Raw genomic sequence first — 19,790 nt, 5'->3', positions numbered from 1 at the left:
AGTTGAATGACTAAAACTTACCTTTGTAAACTATGCCATCAACCTAGCCAACTTAAATACGCTATTGCATGTATTCATATGTAAGCTGCATACCTTGTAATATTGGCTTTACAAGACTAGGTCTGTGTGCTATAAATAGAAACTTAATTATCTCAGGTATGCTGTGCAGATCTGAAAACCAGTCTTTAATACTTTATATTGTAGCTATACAACTCAACTAATCAAACATTTTGTCTAATGTGGGATACAACAGGAACAGAATTATTAAGAGAAAAACAGTTATAATTTTGATGCTTAAGTAAAATCAAAGCCCTCCTCCTCACAGAAAAACAACAACAACAAAAAAGCCAAGAAGGAAGATATTTGCCATCCAAAATGTTCAGTTAGTGTAGCTAGAGTTTTCCTGCCTTGCCCACAGTCAGGACAAATCTTTGTCACCCGCCAGTCCCACAGCCGCTCAGACCCAACCAAGTAAACACAGAGACTTATATTGGTTACAAACTGTATGGCCGTGGCAGGCTTCTTGCTAACTGTTCTTATAGCTTAAATTAATCCATTTCTATAAATCTATACCCTGCCATGTGGCTCATGGCTTACTGGTATCTTCACATGCTGCTTGTCAGGGTGGCAGCTGGCTGTGTCTCCTTCTGCCTTCCTGTTCTTTTATTTCTCCTCTCTGTTAGTCCTGCCTATACTTCCTGCCTAGCCATGGCCAATCAGGTTTTATTTATTGACAAATCAGAGCAATTTGACATACAGACCATCCCCCAGCACAGCCAAGTGCAGACCATCTCAGGCACCTGCACTCAGGCCTGTGGTCCTAATCCTCCTCTATGAGGACCTGCTGGGTAACGCCACAAAGAACCCAAGAAGGGGCTCCCACAGGACATACAGAACATCCCACAGCAAGTTACTACTACACAAAGAGTTTTTTAAAATCAGTATGTTTCCCCCCCAACACATACTGTCTATCTAATGGGTAAAATAAATTTTAGGTCATTTAAAAATATCAAAACAAAGTAGCAGGCGTGTAGTATATAAATAAGTAAGTCTTGAACTCTCGGGCACAGCGTAAAGCCTCTGGTATGGGGAGGTTTTGCTGAGTAAGTGTCCTATAGCTGCAGTTGTGCCAGGTGACCATGTGAGATGGGAGGTTTGCTGATGGCCTCTCCTCCTGCCTTCCCTCCTCCTCTCCCTCCCCTGTCGTATCCTCTACTCCTCTTTTCTCTTATCCCTCCCAGGCTGGCCTTGAACTTGGAATGTCCTTGCCCTATCCTTTCTTGTAGTAGGGTTATAAGGGTACAATAACACATCAGTGTAGGTCTGAATGTTGTAATGACCAATAAAAGAGTAGCTTTATATACCATCGTCTGTATGTCAGGCATACAGCACGTTTCATATTTTAGCTTACTGTACCCATTCCACCTTTTGTTAACTAAAATTAGAAGAGTCGGTCATACTTCTGGTTCCTCTCCTGTTTTTTTAATGCATAACTGTGTGGTACAGTTGCTTGTTCTTAGCATTGTTAGAGTTCCATTACACGTTGCCTGTGTTTGAACTTCCTCAGTTCTAACAAGCACAGGGAAATGGCCTGAAATGGTCTCTTTTAATATAAGTTATGGTTATCTTTGAGACTGTCTGCTTAAATATCTTCCAGCTTAGGCTATCTCATACATTACTTAAGGTTTATTAACAAACTATCTTCATATATCCTGTAAATATTAAATTATACCATTGTTCTTATATTGTAATATTTAAAAAATTAATTTTGTTTTCAGGACATCATCAATTGTATAGGTGGGTTAAATGTACTTTTTCCTTTATTGGAACAAATAAGCCACTTTACTGAAGGACAGACTTCTGAAGGAATGAGTGAAAACAAAGTTCCTGAATTTATAACACCTGTTGAACAAGAATGTATGGCATTGGCCTCCACAAAGGCGTCAGGTAATAAAACTACATTAGCCTAAATTAGTCATTTAGAAAGTTGAGAATTAATTGGAAAATAAAATTCCATACCACTTAAGTATTTATAGCTGTTGTAGTCACCCTCCTGGGCTGGCATAGCTCGGTAAGTTTGTAAGACTTAGTTCAAACAGTGAAGAGAGTAACTTTGCTTTTGACTCTCCTTAGTTTATACTCTTAGTGGGAAAAAACTCACCACATTGTTAAATCATGGTAAAGAAAGTATTTGCATATGAATACAATAGTAAGTAGTTGCTGCTTTTTCTGATTTCACTGTATAAATGAATCTTGGAGGCAAGCTACTGAATTGGATAGCTTCTTTGTTACAATGTGTATTATGATATAAAATATACGATATAAAAGTGATGAGAGTGACTATGATAATTATGTTTTCCTGGTTTCACAGAGTCAAGACTAGAGAAAAATCTAGTTGCAACATTTATCTTGATTGTGAAACACTTTATTCAGAGACATCCTATCAACCAGGATAATCTTATTCAGTCCCATGGAGTTGCAACGCTTGGTGCCTTACTTCAGAAGGTAATCAAGTTTAACGTGATACTGATTTATCAAGTGATGATCATGAATGACTGTTGTGATTTTATTCCTGCTAATAAATGTCATTAATGATTACTATATTACAGCTCAAGTTGTATTAATACATATGATTTGTTTCACAAGCAGCTTTTATAAACTTTAACAGAATAATACAAATTACTTATATACAAATATATGCTCTTTTAGGACTGGAGAGATGGCTCAGAGGTTAAGAGCAATGGCTGTTCTTCCAGAGGTCCTGAATTCAATTCCCAGCCACCACATGGTGGCTCACAACCATCTGTAATGAGATCTGGTGCCCTCTTCTGGCATGTAGGCAGAACACTATATACATAATAAATAAATCTTTTTTTTTTTTTTAAAGGAATATATGTTCTTTGATGTATATTCCTTAGTTGCTAGGTGTAGTATTTGAGGTATTTGAGAACCAGAAGACTGTTTCACAAGGCTAAGCTGGCATTGACTGTATGCATACGTTCATTAGGAAATCTTCTGACTGTTGTGAGAGAGAAGAGAGCTGAACTATTTGCAATAAATGAAATAAAAGTCTGTGTGCAACAAGTAGGGATTGTCAAGTCCCAAGAGTGGATCTTGCTATGTTTCCCAGGCTGGCCTCAAATTTGCAATTTTCTGTGTCAGCCTTCTGAGTGCTAAGATTATAGATGTGTACAGTTGTGCCTGACCTGATATATAAAGACAAATTTCCAGTTTAACCTGGCCTTCAGATAAGTTCCAATCTGTAAGGAATAATTAAAGCAAATTTTGCAAGGCCACTTTGATTAGAAGTATATTGCATATATCAGTATCAGGATTTGGCTTCTCTCCTGCAGGTTTTTTTTGTTTTGTTTTTTGTTTTTTTGTTTTGTTTTTTACCTTTAGTATCTGCTGAAAAGGCCCCATTATAAGAGGTTTGGAAAGGCAGGGGAAGCATTCTAAGAGACTGATGAAGCCAGCATGCTACTTTACAATGGTAGGTTTTCTCACAGTGACAGTGCTGCAGGAAAGGTTCCTTGTGGAGAAGGCTGGTCATAGTGTTGCATACCTTTTATTCCAGCATTTGGAAGGCATTTGGGAGACTGGTTTCTGTAAGATTGAGGTTATCTGAATAGATAGAGAGTTCTAGAACAGTCCAAGCTACATAGTAAGACCTTATCTCAAAAAAGAAAAAGAAAAATCAGTTAAGCTTTGTGTGACCATTTCAAATAACCACTGAGCAGTCTGAAAGATACAAAAACTGAGGCTGGGTGTGGTGGTGCACTCCTTAGTCTCAGCACATGGTAGAGGGGGCAGAGGCAGGCGGATCTCTGAGTTTAAGGCCAGTCTGGTCTACAGAATGAGTTCCAGGGCAGCCAGGGTTGTACAAAAAAACCCTGTCTCAAAAAATTAAAAAGAAAGAAGAAAAAAAAAGGAAGGAGGAAAGAAACGAAGGATGAGTGAGTCTTATATGCCTGCCTGGTCTGATGCTCCTACCACTGGGAGACTGCCGTTTAGTGTCAGAGGTAGTAAGAAATTATTGAGGTTATTTCATGTGGGCAAGAGTAGCGTTTTTGTACAGTCAATTTAAGATCTCTTTTCAGTAGTGTGCTTTCACATGGTGTATAGTGCAGGCTCCTCTCCAAGGTCAGTTGCTGTGTAGCATAGAGACTGTCTTAGGAGGCCAGTTTATGAAGACCAGACTTAAGATCACTGGCCAGATGAGAAAACAGTCACATAGTGAAACTGATATTGAAAGGATTCCCAGTCCACACCAGTTTTGTTATGGTCAACCTAGGATGCCGGCATGCAAAGTTTGTAGCCTGCTTTCTGGGGAACTACTAGTTTACCATTCCTTTGAGCTCTCTACAAAATCATTTTATAATGTTATTGAGAGACTTGCTTATGAAATTGGGGTATAGGGCCCCAGAAAAAGTCATTTTCTTGGGTTTAACTTACTTAATGTGCTCATCAAAGCAGAGGAGTTGGGGGAATGAACACAGTCTTGTCCATCTCATGGTGTTGTAAAGGGAAAGGTATAGTGGGCCCTGGAAAGAGAACTGAGAATGTGAGCAAGTCCCCACTCCATGTGCAGTGATTGGACTTAAAGTTTTCTGGAGAGAATTTTCTTTTTTATTTCATTTTATTTTTATGTGCATTGGTGTTTTGCCTGCATGTTGTTAGATTCCCCTGGAACTGGAGTTACAGTCAGTTGTGAGCTGCCATGTGGGTGCTGGGAATTGAACCCAGGTCATCTGGAAGAACAGCCAGTGCTCTTAACCTCTGAGCCATCTCTCTAGCCCCACCTTCTGGAGAACTTTTTAAGCTCTGTCATATACTGGTTCATCATTTTTGTGGTTTCAGTTCCTTCATCTGTTAGCTCATGGATTCTGTAGCTGGATTGTCTGAACTTAAACCTTGCAAGCTGAATTGTTTGGACATGCTGTTTCATGCTCTGCCTTAGATTTTCTGTCTGTAAAATGGGAGTGATAATAATTTCTTAGAGTGTGGCTGTGTGGTGGTAGCACACACCTTTAATCCCAGCAATTTGAGGCAGAAACAGGTGGATCTCTGTGAGTTTGAGGCCAGCCTGGGCTACAGAGTGAATTCTAGGACAGGCTCGAAAAGCTACAGAGAAATTCTGTCTCGAAAAACAAAATAAACAAACAAACAAATAATTTCTTAGAGTGTCTGTAAATTTAGAGTGGTAAGGTGCTTTGAGCATTAAGAAGAAAGACTTTAGCAATATGACATTAGGAAAATATGATCCAGTGTTAAATTAGAAAGTTTATTAAGTTAATTATATTTTGTACCACTTTTTATTCTCTATTTTAGGGACATTCTGAATTATTTGAAGTCATAGTTTCATACTGTTATTTAAACTGACCTTTATGAAACCCCTTTCTGTTAAATTTTAGGTGCCAGGTACCCTAATGGATGTTAATGTTTTGGTGGCAATTCAATTACTAATTGAACAGGCGTCATCAGAAAAAAACTCACTGTTGCTTCAACAAATGTATCAGTATTTACTCTTTGACTTCCGGATCTGGAACCGTGGAGACTTTCCTTTTCGGATTGGTAAGACCAGACTATCAGATAAAATATATGGTTGTTTTGGAATGTATGACCTGTGTGACTTTATTCTAGTTATGTTATTTATAAGTGAACATTTTATTTTAGGCCATATACAGTATCTTTCGACTATCATTAAAGACAGCAGGAGAGTTTTCCGGAAGAAGTACGGTGTGCAGTTTCTCCTGGATACACTTAGGATTTATTATGGGTATGACATCTTCGTTCCTTTTCAGTTTAATTTGTTCGTTTCTGTCTGACACTTGACTGGAGTGTGTAGCTTATAGAAATTCTGGTTTTATGAAACTTCAGAGAAACAGAGTAGTGTAGAGATTAAAATGGTGAGCAATAGATTCACATTTATTACGTTTGTATGTTGGCTTTGTTAATTGTGTAGTGCTGTTCAAATCATTGAGATTCTCTGTATTTAAACTTTTCATCTATAAAAAGCAGAATAAAACTGTGGCTGTGGCCTGTGATGGTTTTGAGAGTTAAATTAGTTAATATCTAAAGCACATACAACTGTGTCTGATTCTTAGTATTATAATTTTATAGTCGTATAGTGAGTATTTTAATGATTTTATTTTTGTCACTGAAACTCTTAAAATGTCCCTTAATGTAAAAGAAGCCAACTTAGCTACTCGTTTGGTATGTTTTCCTAATAAACATGATTCATAAGCATTATGGGTGCCATAAACAGTGGGTATTCATAAACAGTGTGGCACTGTAGTCCTGTAATCCCAGCATTTGTGTGTTAAAGGTAATAGGATCAGAAGTTCAAGGTCATTCTCAGCTCCATAGCAAGTTGTGAGCAAACCTTGGAAAGGTTAGACTCTATTTCAAAAAATAAAAAAGAAAAAGGAGGAAAGAAAAGCAAAGGTACCATGAACACTAATAACTATATTCAAATGTGTGTGCCTGTCTGTGTGTGTTGTATGTGTTCATGGGGTGAAAGGAGTGTATGTGCACAGGCTGTGGGTGCCAGAGGTCAACTTCTGGTGTTGTTCCACCCCCCCTTTATTTATTTACTTACTTACTTACTTATTTATTTATTTATTTATTTATTTAGAGACAGTTTTTCTCTGTGTAGCCCTGGCTGTTCTAGAACTTGCTATGTAGACCAGGCTGGCCTTGAACTCACAGAGATCCTCCTGATTCTGCTGAGTGCTGGGGTTAAAGGTGTGGGCACCACACCCAGCTCCTGGTGGCCTTTTTCCTGGAGGTGAGGACCAAACCCAGGATCTTGCACTTGCTAGGTAAACACTCTACTACTTAGCTAAATCCTTAACCCTTCTGGTATCCTCCTTAATTGCTATCCTTGGTTTTTATTTAAACCTGGAGCTCATCTATTTGGCTAGAATGGATTTCCAACAAAACCTAAGAATCCTTCTGTCTTCCTTTTCCCTACCCTGGGTGCCACACTCAGCTTTTTACATGGGTTCTGGGGTTGTTTTATCTTGTAGGACCTTAGGTTGCCAGCAAGTACCATATTGATTGAGTGAGTTGGCTTCCCAGGCCATCTTTGGCTATATTTTTCTGATGAGGTTCTTGTGCACATGTGTGTGTAGAAGCCAGAGACCTTAGGTGTCAGTCCTCAGATGCCATCCACCTTGGGTTTTTGAGATAGGGTCTCTTCCTGGCCTGTGGCTCACTATTTGGCCATGCTGGCTAGCAGCAAGCCCCGGCTGCCTGTTTCTGCCCTCCTAGTTCTAAGATTACAAGTGTGGGCTGCCATGTCCACCTTTTTCACATGGCTTCTGGCGAATGAACTCAGGGCCTCACGCTTATGCAGCAAGCACTGTGTCAACTTTATGGCAAGCACCTAGAAAGGTTTTTGTTTTTAATTTTTAAATTATTCTGTGTGTGTGTGTGTGTGTGTGTGTAGGTGTGTGTAGGTGTGTGGGGGGCGCATATGCCACAGCACACATGTAGAGTTAGGACAGCTGTGAGACTTAGTTATCTCCTTTATCTCCTTCTATCATGTGCGTCCCAGGATCAGAGTCAGGTGGTCAGGCTTGGTAACAAATGCCTTTATCCATTTCTTACCAGCCTTAGTTGTTTTTTTTGTTTTGTTTTGTTTTGTTTTTGAGACAGGGTTTCTCTGTGTAGCTTTGCGCCTTTCCTGGAGCTCACTTGGTAGCCCAGGCTGGCCTCGAACTCACAGAGATCCGCCTGGCTCTGCCTCCCGAGTGCTGGGACCAGCCTTAGTTTTTAACACTGGATTCTTTTATATAAAATTGTCAAAGTGTTTAAATGCACACCTCAGCTTCCACCCTTGTGTTCTCTCTTTCAGGCATGGTTGTACATGTAATGAGCTGTCTCCAGAGGATATTCGGACGATAAGGACTTCTTTGTATGGACTGATTAAATATTTTCTTTGTAAAGGTGGAACGCATGAAGAAATACAAAGTATCATAGGTTACATAGCTGCTACTAATGAAGAAGAACAGGTATGAGGCCTGAGGTGCATTTTATTTTTAACTGTTAAATTAATTTGTCATCTTACAAACTTACATACTTAATTGTTTAATGAATAAAATTCTATTGGATTAAATATTAAATATTACACAGGTAAAGAAGTAATTTCTATCTGGAAAGTAGTTGCTGTGACAAAATATCAGAGAAGAGCTATTGTAAAGAGGGAGTGTTTCCCTTGGCTTGTGGTCTAAGAGTTTTCCATTCTAGTGTCATTTCCCCTTCTTGCTTCTGAGCTGTGATGAGACAGAGCATTTGCTAGGAGAGCATAGTAGAGCAAATCTCCTTTTTGGCAGTCAAGAGGCAGAAGGGCCCTGGATGGGAAGGGCAAGGAACAAGAGATAGCTTTCAAAGGCACAATTCTATTTATTATTTCACCCTTGATTCTCTCTCTTCTCTATAGCCTGTTAAAATCACCTGTTAACTTACTAGTCATTAGTCTATTGATGGAGTCAGTGTCTGTCCTTATGATCTGATCACCTCAGTAGTGCCTCTAGCTAGCAACTAATCAAGCTTTCAGCACATGAGCCTTTGAGGACACTTCATAGCCAAATCATTACACAGTTGTTTTATCTTGTAGTTCTTGAGTTTTGTTTTCCTAATTTTCTTAGTGTATATTATCTTATTAATTTGAGAACTTAACTATATAGATATAAAATAGTATTAAGCAGTGCAGGTAATATAGTTATAAAATTATTCTTTTAACATAGTGGTATCTACATAATTAAGAAGTTAATAGTGAAACAAGAATATGATTGTTTGTAAGAGAGAGATAAGACCTATAAGGTTTTATAGGGGGATTTTACATGTTGAAGAGACCGGGTTAGACTCTTCTATGGAAGAGATTTCTTTTCTTATGGGCAAACAGGCTAGGAATAGTTCCAGAGATATTGAATATGTATAACGAAAGACTGTGCAAAAGGGAATGGAAGAAGCACGAGAGATGAGAGGAAAGGGTGTAGTAGATGTAGTTCAATAACTAGTTGGGATGTATGCCCCTTTGCTGCCTGTAGACATAAGTGATGTTTTTGTTCTGTGTTGTTTAACTTGAAAAGCTCTTTGGAATTTTGGATATACTCTTCAGTCTCCTACGGACCAGCCCAACTAGAGGACAGCTTTTCTTACTGATGTTTGAACCAGGAAATGCTGACATACTGTATGCCTTGCTGTTAAATCAGAAGTACTCTGACAAGCTAAGAGAAATCATTTTTAAGGTACACAAATATTGTAAGCATATTTATATCTTGGGGACATTTGTGAATATATGAATTTACTCACAATATATATATTCTATGACTAAATTACTTTTGCATACTCCTTTAGTTTGTTTGTTATATATTTTTCATGTTGTTTGTGTGTTTTGAAAACTATGCTGTAGACTTGGGATATAGTTAAGTAGTAGAAGACTGGCTTAGTATGTGCTGAGTTTATATCCCTCCCCCCAAATCTACCAGTACATCTTAAAAAAAAAAGGGGGCATTGTGGGGGTTGCCAAACAAGCAAGACCATCAAAATAGCAAGCAAAAATTAATATAACCCGACAGATCATCTCAGTGGAATATCCTCTTGGTCATATTTCCCTAATATAAAACCTCTGAGTTCTTCCTGACATGCAGTAAATCTGTGAGGTACGTCAGAGCATTTTAACAGTAAATAATAGCGCACCTCTGTGGTGCCCACTGTGTGCCAAGCCTTTGGCACTTGTCAGGTGGTAGTCTCCTTAGTCCTTACTGCAGTGTTAGAAGACGGATGCTTTTAGTACTCCTATGTTATAGAGTAATGACTCTGTCAAAACACACAGAGTACATTTTATTTGCTACCAAACTGTAAAGACTGGACCCTTGTCTAAAGCCACCCATTGAGCTTTCTGTCAACTCAGAGTAGAAGATCCAGGCGTCCTCTACCGGCTTTTTTCTTCTTTAAGTTCTCCTTGTTGTACTCAGTTGTCTGATGACATGTGTTTTTACATTGTTAGGAAACATACTTTCAAGGGTTTATGTTTTGATTGCCTGTGTTTGAAATTACTAAGCTTTAGAAAATGAAGATCAAGAAAAAGGTCTAAAGTGGTTTGTCTTTTAGGGTTGCTTATGGTAAGTTACCAGTGAGCATCTACCCTCACTAGGGTTCATTCATAGAGAGGAAATAATATTTCTTCTAAAATAATTCTTAGTGATTGTTTATCATATTCTGACAGAATTATCCTCTTGTAGTTTATAAGACAATAACCTCTTGAATAACATTACTTTTACCCCTGGAAATAATTGGGCTACAAGTTCAGCTCCTACTCCTATTTTTAGATGTACATTATTTGGGGTGCTTCACAAATGTTTCCTGTTCTTGAAAATTGATTTCTATTATGTAAATGAGCTAAGACTGTTTCAGCATTGGTGTGGTGGCACACATCTTCAGTCCCAGCACTAGAAGACAGGACAGCCTGGTCTCTACATAGTGAATTATAGGCCAGTCAGGGCTACTACATAGGGAGACCTTCTCTCAAAATACAAAAACAAAAAAATTAATAATGATGGTAATAGTAATATGTGTTCTTCATGTCAGTTAACTATATACACTGTTCTTTCTTTTTTTTATTTTTTTATTTTTCGAGACAGGGTTTCTCTATGTAGCTTTGCGCCTTTCCTGGAACTCACTTGGTAGCCCAGGCTGGCCTCGAACTCAAAGAGATTCACCTGACTCTGCCTCCCAAGTGCTGGGATTAAAGGTGTGCGCCACCACCGCCTGGCTTACAATGCTCTTTCATCTGCCATATTTAAACTAGAGTTTTAAATATTATTTACCCAAATACAGATGCATGTCAGTAAAATTTGTTGTTAATGATTCAAAATCCAGTGTTTCTCTGTATTGAAAAGACTATATTACTTTTTGTGACCAGGTCATGGAACAAATGTTGAAATGCACCAATGTTTATGAGCGTAGTAAACAGCGCATCCGTCTTAGAGAAGTTGGCTATTCAGGAATTGGACTCCTCCTTAATGAAGCTCCAGTTAATACGTCTCTCATCAAAAACTTTGTCAATCAAATCATTAATACAGGTATCAATAAGACTGGTAACAGTGATGTGTTTAAGAAATTGGTTTTCCAGCCGGGCAGTGGTGGTGCGTGCCTTTAATCCCAGCCCTTGGGAGGCATAGGCAGGCAGATCTCTGTGAGTTCTAGGCCAGCCTGGTCTATAGATCGAGTTCCAGGACAGCCAGTACTATTACATAGAGATACCTTATCTCGAAAAACAAACAAACAAACAAAAAAATCCCAAAAACAAACAAACAGAAAAAGAAATTGGTTTTTCTCTAAAAGATTTCTTAAAAAATATCCTTTTTCAGGTTACTTTTTAAATTACATGTTATTAGATTTTGCAGGGTGTTCCTTAGAGAATATATTCTTGTACTTGTTTTTTGTTTTTGTTTTTGTTTTTCAAGACAGGGTTTCTCCATGTAGCTTTGTGCCCTTCCTGGAACTCACTTTGTAGCCCGGGCTGGCCTCAAACTCACAGAGATCCGCCTGGCTCTGCCTCCCGAGTGCTGGGATTAAAGGCGTGCGCCACCACTACCCGTACCCGGCTGTACTTGTTTTTAGACTTCCCAGAACATAGCTTTAAAGTAAATGTTTACTGAGTAGCCAAGTTAATGATGGTTTCCAAAATAATAAAAGAGCATTAAAGAAAATATGTATAAAAGGAGCTTATAAATTGTTTATTTACATTCTTAAAGGTAAAATGAAAACTAACTTGATACATATTTTCTTTCTAATTTTTTGTAGTAATTTTTTTTTCCCTGTATTTAACCACAGAGTAGAATTTATGGCAGTTGTTCAACTTGGGCCTGGAAATGAGGCTTTTTTTTATCTTGAGTAGTTTACTAAGTAGCTTATCAAGTTTCATTGATAATCCAAAATATGTATATAAAAAGATAGATAATATTACTGTACCCCTGTCGCATAGACAATATACCCAGGTAATCAAAGAAATTTACTTAGGTTTAGTTTGAATATTATCAGCCTGAAGTTTTGGGGGGAAATTTGAACATACTATATAGTTCTCCTTGGAAAGTGAATAATTACTTCAGCATTTATAAAAGTAATACTGTTCTTTCTTTGGATATCCATGAAATTTAATCTTAACTTTTTTTTTAACTCATAGATCCTGTTATTAATTTCAAAGATCTGTTATCTGTAGTATATATCTCTCACAGAACACATGTAAATGTCAGAGTGGTCCTCTGTAGAAAGGTTAGTAAACTTTCAAGATGTATTTTTACAATAAGATCGTCTTACTGTGACTATGTATTTCATTGAGTGGTTTGCAGCAGATCCAAGTTTTATGTTTGCTTGTTTCATAATAGAAATTATTTTAGAAGCAGTTTAAACTGGACATGGTCGTGCACACCTTTAGTCACAGCATGTGGGAGGCCCAGGCAAAGGGGTCATAGGCTAGAAGCCAACCTGTATAATACAACAAGAGTGCCTTAAATTAGAAATACACACATACATAATATATAATAAATTGTTCATTTTAGAAAAGAATTAACTTCATGTAATTATAAGAAATCAGTATGTCATGTTTTGTTTTTTGAGACAGGGTTTCTCTGTGTAGTTCTGACTGTTCTGGATCTCGCTCTGTAGACCAGGTTGATCTCAAACTCACAGAGATTCTACTGTCTCTGCCTCTGCTGGGATTAAAGGTGTGTGCCACCACCGCCTGGCTCCAGTATGTCAAGAGTTAGGTTTCCTTATTCTTCTGTAACCATTCCCTTCCCACAGTCTAAAATTCATTACCAGATAATACTGTCCTCTATCAGAACCCTCAGTGCTTGTATCCTTCCTCCTCCTCCTTCTCATTCTCCCTTTTCCTCTCCTGATCTTCCGTATCCTCCTCCCTTTCTTTGTAGTAAACACTGGACCCCAAGTTCCTTTTATTAAAGTTTTTTACTTTAGAGACACAGTCTTGCTAAGTTTCTCAGACTCACCTTGAAGTTGTAAACTCTGTCTTCCGTGTCTCTAGTGGCTGGTATTGCAGGCCTGCACCACTGCATCTGTGTCTTCAGCGTCTCTAGTGGCTGGTATTGCAGGTGTGCACCACTGAATCTGTGTCTTCCGTGTCTCTAGTGGCTGGTATTGCAGGCCTGCACCACTGCATCTGTGTCTTCAGTGTCTCTAGTGGCTGGTATTGCAGGCCTGCACCACTGCATCTGTGTCTTCAGCGTCTCTAGTGGCTGGTATTGCAGGCCTGCACCACTGCATCTGTGTCTTCCATGTCTCTAGTGGCTGGTATTGCAGGTGTGCACCACTGCATCTGTGTCTTCAGTGTCTCTAGTGGCTGGTATTGCAGGCCTGCACCACTGCATCTGTGTCTTCATTGTCTCTAGTGGCTGGTATTGCAGGTCTGCACCACTGCATCTGTGTCTTCAGTGTCTCTAGTGGCTGGTATTGCAGGCCTGCACCATTGCATCTGTGTCTTCATTGTCTCTAGTGGCTGGTATTGCAGGCCTGCACCACTGCATCTGTGTCTTCAGCGTCTCTAGTGGCTGGTATTGCAGGTCTGCACCACTGCATCTGTGTCTTCAGCATCTCTAGTGGCTGGTATTGCAGGTCTGCACCACTGCATCTGTGTCTTCAGTGTCTCTAGTGGCTGGTATTGCAGGCCTGCACCACTGCATCTGTGTCTTCAGCATCTCTAGTGGCTGGTATTGCAGGTCTGCACCACTGCATCTGTGTCTTCAGCGTCTCTAGTGGCTGGTATTGCAGGTCTGCACCACTGCATCTGTGTCTTCAGCATCTCTAGTGGCTGGTATTGCAGGCCTGCACCACTGCATCTGTGTCTGGTCCTGGCTGTTTCTAACGGACACACCATATTTCAAAGGCTTTGACCTTCTAAATTTATTTTTAAATTTTCACTACATTTTATTTGTTTTCTCAGTGTCTGTGTATCTCCAAGTGTGAGTCTGTCTGTGCTCCAGTGAGAAGAGGGAGTTTAGACAACAACTAGGGGAGTTGGTTCTCCTCTCCTACTGTGTGGGTCCCAGGGATCCAACCCAGGTCTTCAGGCTTGGCTTCAAGTGCCTTTTTCCAACCAAGCCGTCTTGCTGGCCCCTTATGTCTGACTTTTTGACAGCATGACATGATGTTGTTATCTGAAAATGAATTGGGCTTCATTCATAGCCATTTTCCTAAGTGTGCCGCTCATGGACCTCATGTTGGATATACCCTTAGAAGTTTCTGTGTCTTTTCAACTTTGTGGAAATAATTTCCTATGATTTGTTTATGAAAGTTCCTACAATTTGTTTTTAATTTACATTTAACCTTTGGAAGAGTTGGTGTTAGGCCTTGTGCTTCATTTTGATTATGACATTTTCTCTCCTGTACTGGTAACCCTTGATCACACTACGCACTAAGCCATATCCCCATATCTGGCGGCATAGCTTTCATTCTGTATTTATTCTATAGAGTATTATATGCTTCCTTATTGATAGACATTCAAGCTTCTTTATTTCCTTATTTTATTAACATCTTCTTATGTGTGTCTTTACCTATTTGTGGTAACACATCTCTAGGATATTTTGCGTGAAATATTTTGCATGATGTAGTTGCTGCATCAAAGTGTGTTCATTGACATTTCACATTTTGACATTTTGCATATAGTCCTTGAAGATAACTGTACTAGTTTACATTTTCACATTGTTTTGCATTAACTTTGCCTTGACACTGAATCCTAATGATTTGAAACAGATCATATAGATTGATTCCTTTCTGTATGCAGTTAGATAGAAATAGCTCTCATTCACTATAGGTTGGCTTTTCTCCATGTGTAAAACATATAAAATAGTCATATTCATGAAAACTTGGTTGTTATAAGACTGAAAAAAATCTTTCTGAAGCAAAGGGCTGATCTAGAAGGAAATAAATTGGGGTTTTGCATCATTGGAAGAATGATGAAGCACCATGACAGATAATATTAGTGAACAAAAGTCTTCATGCCACTGTCGCTCATTAGTGTCTTTATTGAATTCCTTACAGGCATTACTCATCTGCTGCAAAACTTGTCAGAGTTGGAATTTTTGTTGGAAAAGATGCAATGATAGATTCAAATATATAGAAACTTACATGCTTTGCAATTAAAATGTCTTAAAGAACTTAACCAAATTTCTGACTGTTTCTAAGAATTTAGTTTTATTTCAAAGAGGGAACTCATTTAGAAAGAAATCTTACATATTGCTATGTGACCATTTATTCTTTAACTTACTTAAACTAAATAACAGCATACATCTTACTGGAATTAATTTTTTGGAATTAAAGTGATTTAATTAATTAAAGTGATGTAATTTTTGGTTAATATAGACTTACTAAACAAATATTCTTGCAAAAACAGTCATTAACTTGACTGGAGAAAAAAATCAAAGTAGAAAACATTATCCTTAGAGAACTCAGGTTCTATAAAAGTGTCTTGTGTGCCTTAGCTCTGCTCTACAAGCTTGTTCCTGGCACATGTCAGTTACTCGATAATCCTTGCTTAACAAATGTAACCAGCTCATGAAAACTTATTTGATTGAGATAATGATCACTTTATTAAATTTTATGTATACTGTCATCTTTTTAATACTTTATTTCAACAAATTAGTAACATCTAGCATGGTTTTTGGAGAATCATTTTAGCTTTTGTGTTCTTTAGCACATATTTTAGTATATCTTTACTCTGTAAGAGTAATATCAGATTAAATAGAACCACAATATCACATAGCTTTAAATAGTTATAATCTAGTAAGAACCTAATTTTGGCCTGACAAGATAGACCAGTGGATAAGAGTACTTGCACAAGCATGAAGAACTGAATTCAAATCCCCAGTACCAATGTAAACATCTGTGTGTGGTCATGTGTGCCTGCAGCCCCAGCATTTTAGGAGCTCGAGACAAAAGGTAGCTGAGGCTTCCTGGTCATTACCTTAGCTCCAGGTTCAGTGAGAGACCCCACTTCAAGGGAATGAGATGAAGAGTGATAGTACAAAACACTCAATATCCTTCTCTGGCCTCCATGTATAAGCATATGCATCTACACACACATATTCACATACACCACACACAGAGAACATAATTTGCAAGTGTATCCTTTTATTGTTTCTCATTAAGTTACTTTGATGCTAAAATAATTGAAAAGAGATCTTTTCATAGAAAACTATTGTATGCCTTTTGAAGAATTTTTTTATTCTTTTTTTTGTTTTGTTTTGTTTTGTTTTTGTTTTTGTTTTTTCGAGACAGGGTTTCTCTGTGTAGCTTTGCGCCTTTCCTGGAGCTCACTTGGTAGCCCAGGCTGGCCTCGAACTCACAGAGATCCGCCTGGCTCTGCCTCCCGAGTGCTGGGATTAAAGGCGTGCGCCACCAACGCCCGGCGAATTTTTTTATTCTTTTTTGTAATTTTTGCTTTGTGTTCACTTTGCAGATATTACAGATTTTGCAGTCCCAGCCAGATGCAGCATGTCAGATATCACAACAAGTGGGTTGGCAAGACACCTTTGTTAGACTTTTCTTAAAAGCAAACTTTGAAAATACAAGTTATCTTCATAAACATGGAAAGGCTGTTTCAGTGAAAGAAAATAAAAATATGTCAACTGAAAAGTTTGATGATGAAAAAATGGCACTAGCTGATGTATCTTCAGATCATTGGAGTTTAGAAGATGGTCAGTCCCTGAACTCAAACACACCATTATTTCAAGAAGATAGCTCTGAGGGAGAATTTTCTTTCAAGTCAGAGACTCAAGAAGACTTCTGGCATAGTAACACATCCCATCTGAGTTTAGATCTCAGTGGGGTGGACTCATGCGAACTGAGTGAGAGTGGAAGTCAGATGCTGGACAGCTCCCCTAGCACCCCCTCCCCAGTAGAGTCTACTAAGTCGTTCTCTGTGCGGTCTGACAAAGAAAGAAGTATCACAGATGAGATGGACTTCAGTGATGACTTCTCTTTCCTTGAGAGCCAAGAGGTAAATTTGCTTATCGTTCCAAAATAAGTTTTCCTATTCTCGTTATGTGCTTCTGGTCCTTTGCAGTGTGTGAGCTGTTACTAATATTTTCTGTTCATAGTCTAAGTCTCAGTATCTAAAATTTAGAAGGGTGTTGTCACTAGTCGCTTGAAAATAGCTTGCTTTTTTTGTTTTGTTTTGTTTTGGTGTGTGTGTATTTATATGTATATGTGTGGTAATAGGGATTGAGCATACTAGCTCACACATGTTAAATTATCTTACTTTGTGTGTATGAATGTTTTACTTGCATGTATGTATGTGCACCATGTATGTGTCTGGTGACCTTGGAGGTCAGAAAAGAGCATTGGATGTCCTGGAACTTAAGTTATGAAAGGTTGTGAGCCACTATTTTGGATGCTGGGAATTGAACCTGGGTCTTTTGCAAAAGCAGTAAGTGCTCTTAACCACTGAGCCATCTCTCCAGCTCCCCATCACTGTCTTTAGAACAAAGCCTGCATCTTAACACATCTTGTGTCTTCAGTCAGTAAAGACGTGTTAAAAAGGGACAGGAGATGCCGGGCGTTGGTGGCGCACGCCTTTAATCCCAGCACTCGGGAGGCAGAGGCAGGCGGATCTTTGTGAGTTCGAGGCCAGCCTGGGCTACCAAGTGAGCTCCAGGAAAGGCGCTAAGCTACACAGAGAAACCCTGTCTCAAAAAAACCAAAAAAAAAAAAAAAAAAAAAAAAGGGACAGGAGAGGTAGTTCAGCAGTTAAGAACACTTGCTGTTCTTCCAGAAGACCTGAATTCCATTTCTACATGCGCACACGTATACCTACACATAATTAAAAATAATAAAAAAATCCCTTAAAATGTTAAAAAATCTTATATAAATAATAAGTATATGAAGATGGCTCTGTGTTTTGCTTTTTAACATTTCCTAACTCTAATAATTTAGTATTAATGTTTTCTATAGGGATGTGAAGAGGAGCTTCTTCAGTTGCTTACAGATATTTTGAATTATGTCATGTGTAGAGGACTAGAAAAGTCTGATGAAGACACTTGGATTGAACGAGGACAAGTGTTTTCAGCATTAGCCAAACCAGGAATATCAAGTGAGCTACTTCGACCATCAGATGAAGTAAAACTAACGTAAGTATTCAGTTCGTGATTCATTTTTGAGCCCCTCCCCCTGAACTGAGTGGGAGTCTAAAATTGAATGCGGAACCCTTAATTCAGTATGTAGTAGTGGTGGAGAGGGGAAAGAAACTCCTTAGTTTTTTTTCTTCCTAGGTCTTACCATTCTAGTAGAATGTAGAAAGAAGTCAAAAAGAAATTCCAGTGTCAGAAGATTTAGATAGAGTTGAAGTTCAGTGATTTGAAGAGTGGTACATGTGGGTCATATGATTGTTTCATTTTTGGTTTTCTGAGCAACCTCCATATTGGTGTCCATGTTTGCAGCAGAAGTATATTCTCAGCAGCGGTGTAGAAAGGTCCCTCTTCCCTGACCCTTGCCACCGTGTCCTGTCCTGTGTTCTCTTGAGAGCTGTCTGACTCGGGGGAGACGGGATCTAAAGGCAGTTTTACTCTGTTTTCCTGACGTTTAAGGATGTGGAACACTCTTCAGTATTTACTGATTGTATTCTTTTGAGAGCTATCAGTTCATTAAATCATTTCTTTGATTGGATAGTTTTTTAGGGGAGGGATTTATTATATTTCTTCATATGTTGAGATAGTAATCCTATCTGATGTCTAGTTGGCAAGGAAATTTTTTTTATTATGTAGGCTTTCTCTTCACTGTGATTATTTTTCCTTTTGCTTTTCAGAAGCTTTTTAATTCTTGGCATTATTTCTTGTGCTTTTGGAGTCTCTATAGGAAGTTCTTACCTATATCTTGTATATTTTGTAGGATTTTCAAACTATCAGATCTTAAATTAAGGTCTTTGACACATTTTGAATTGATTTTTATGCAACATGAGAGATTTAGATCTATATCATTTCATTCTTCAACATGCCAAACTCAGTTTTTTAAGCACTATTTGATAAATAGTTTTATATGTTTAAATATGTCTTATTTTTTTTGCCAAAGATAATGTGACTCTAGCTGAGTACCTTTATTTCCTGATCCTTTATTCCATTGTTATATAAATCTGTTTTTGTGCTCTGTGACATGATATTTGAGTCTATCACTCTGTAGTAAATGTGCGATCTGGTGTGATACTTGCCAGGTTGTTCCCTCTGCTTTGGCTGTTTGAGGTCTTCTGTGCTTTTAAATGAATTTTAGGGATTTTTTTCTAGCTACATGAAGGTTGTCATGAGATTTTTGATGGGGATGACATTGAATCTATAGGTAATATAGCCATTGTCACAGTGTTCTTTTAGTTCATGAGTAGGGGAGGTGTTTCCGTTTTTTTAGTGTTGTATTTTATTTTATCAGTGTTGTAAGGTTCCTGTTGTGGAATCATTCATTCACTACCTTTGTTAGGGTTGCTCATAGGGTTACTGTTGTTTTCAGCTATTCTGAATGAGATGAGATTCCCTCCCACCCTATGCAGCCCTAATTTCTTTCTCTATAAGTTAGTTACTTGTAATGGTGATTTCTTACATTGTTACTTTGTTAGAAAGAATTTAGTAGTTTTAGCGGTCTCCTGGTAGAGTGTAGGGTTATATACTTTGCACATAGGTAGATTATTTGACTTCCTTCTTTCCTAGTTGCTGCATCCTTTTTCTTTCTTTGCTTTGTTCTAGGAAAGATTATAGCATTATATTGAATTACAACAGAGAATA

The 19,790-nt window shown here is 38.3% G+C and overlaps 1 protein-coding gene across 4 annotated transcripts in view; it reads left to right on the top strand.

Moving 5' to 3' along the window:
* The window catches only part of Nbeal1 (neurobeachin like 1), a 148,268-nt gene that overhangs the window by 76,665 nt on the left and 51,813 nt on the right, over positions 1-19,790 (top strand). For all 4 annotated transcript variants that reach the window (XM_076550315.1, XM_076550313.1, XM_076550312.1 and 1 more), the window contains 10 exons: positions 1,779-1,947; positions 2,372-2,505; positions 5,415-5,574; positions 5,677-5,779; positions 7,862-8,018; positions 9,099-9,257; positions 10,934-11,093; positions 12,197-12,285; positions 16,487-17,026; positions 17,980-18,155. In XM_076550315.1, coding sequence (XP_076406430.1) covers positions 1,779-1,947; positions 2,372-2,505; positions 5,415-5,574; positions 5,677-5,779; positions 7,862-8,018; positions 9,099-9,257; positions 10,934-11,093; positions 12,197-12,285; positions 16,487-17,026; positions 17,980-18,155 — 1,847 coding nt within the window. The remainder of the gene's footprint in view (positions 1-1,778; positions 1,948-2,371; positions 2,506-5,414; positions 5,575-5,676; positions 5,780-7,861; positions 8,019-9,098; positions 9,258-10,933; positions 11,094-12,196; positions 12,286-16,486; positions 17,027-17,979; positions 18,156-19,790) is intronic.

The sequence above is a fragment of the Peromyscus maniculatus genome, chromosome 13 (genome assembly GCF_049852395.1).
Source record: "Peromyscus maniculatus bairdii isolate BWxNUB_F1_BW_parent chromosome 13, HU_Pman_BW_mat_3.1, whole genome shotgun sequence".
In the NCBI taxonomy this organism is placed as follows: domain Eukaryota; kingdom Metazoa; phylum Chordata; class Mammalia; order Rodentia; family Cricetidae; genus Peromyscus; species Peromyscus maniculatus.
The sequence above is the reverse complement of the archived record's forward strand: the minus strand, read 5'-3'. Positions and strand labels throughout refer to the sequence as shown.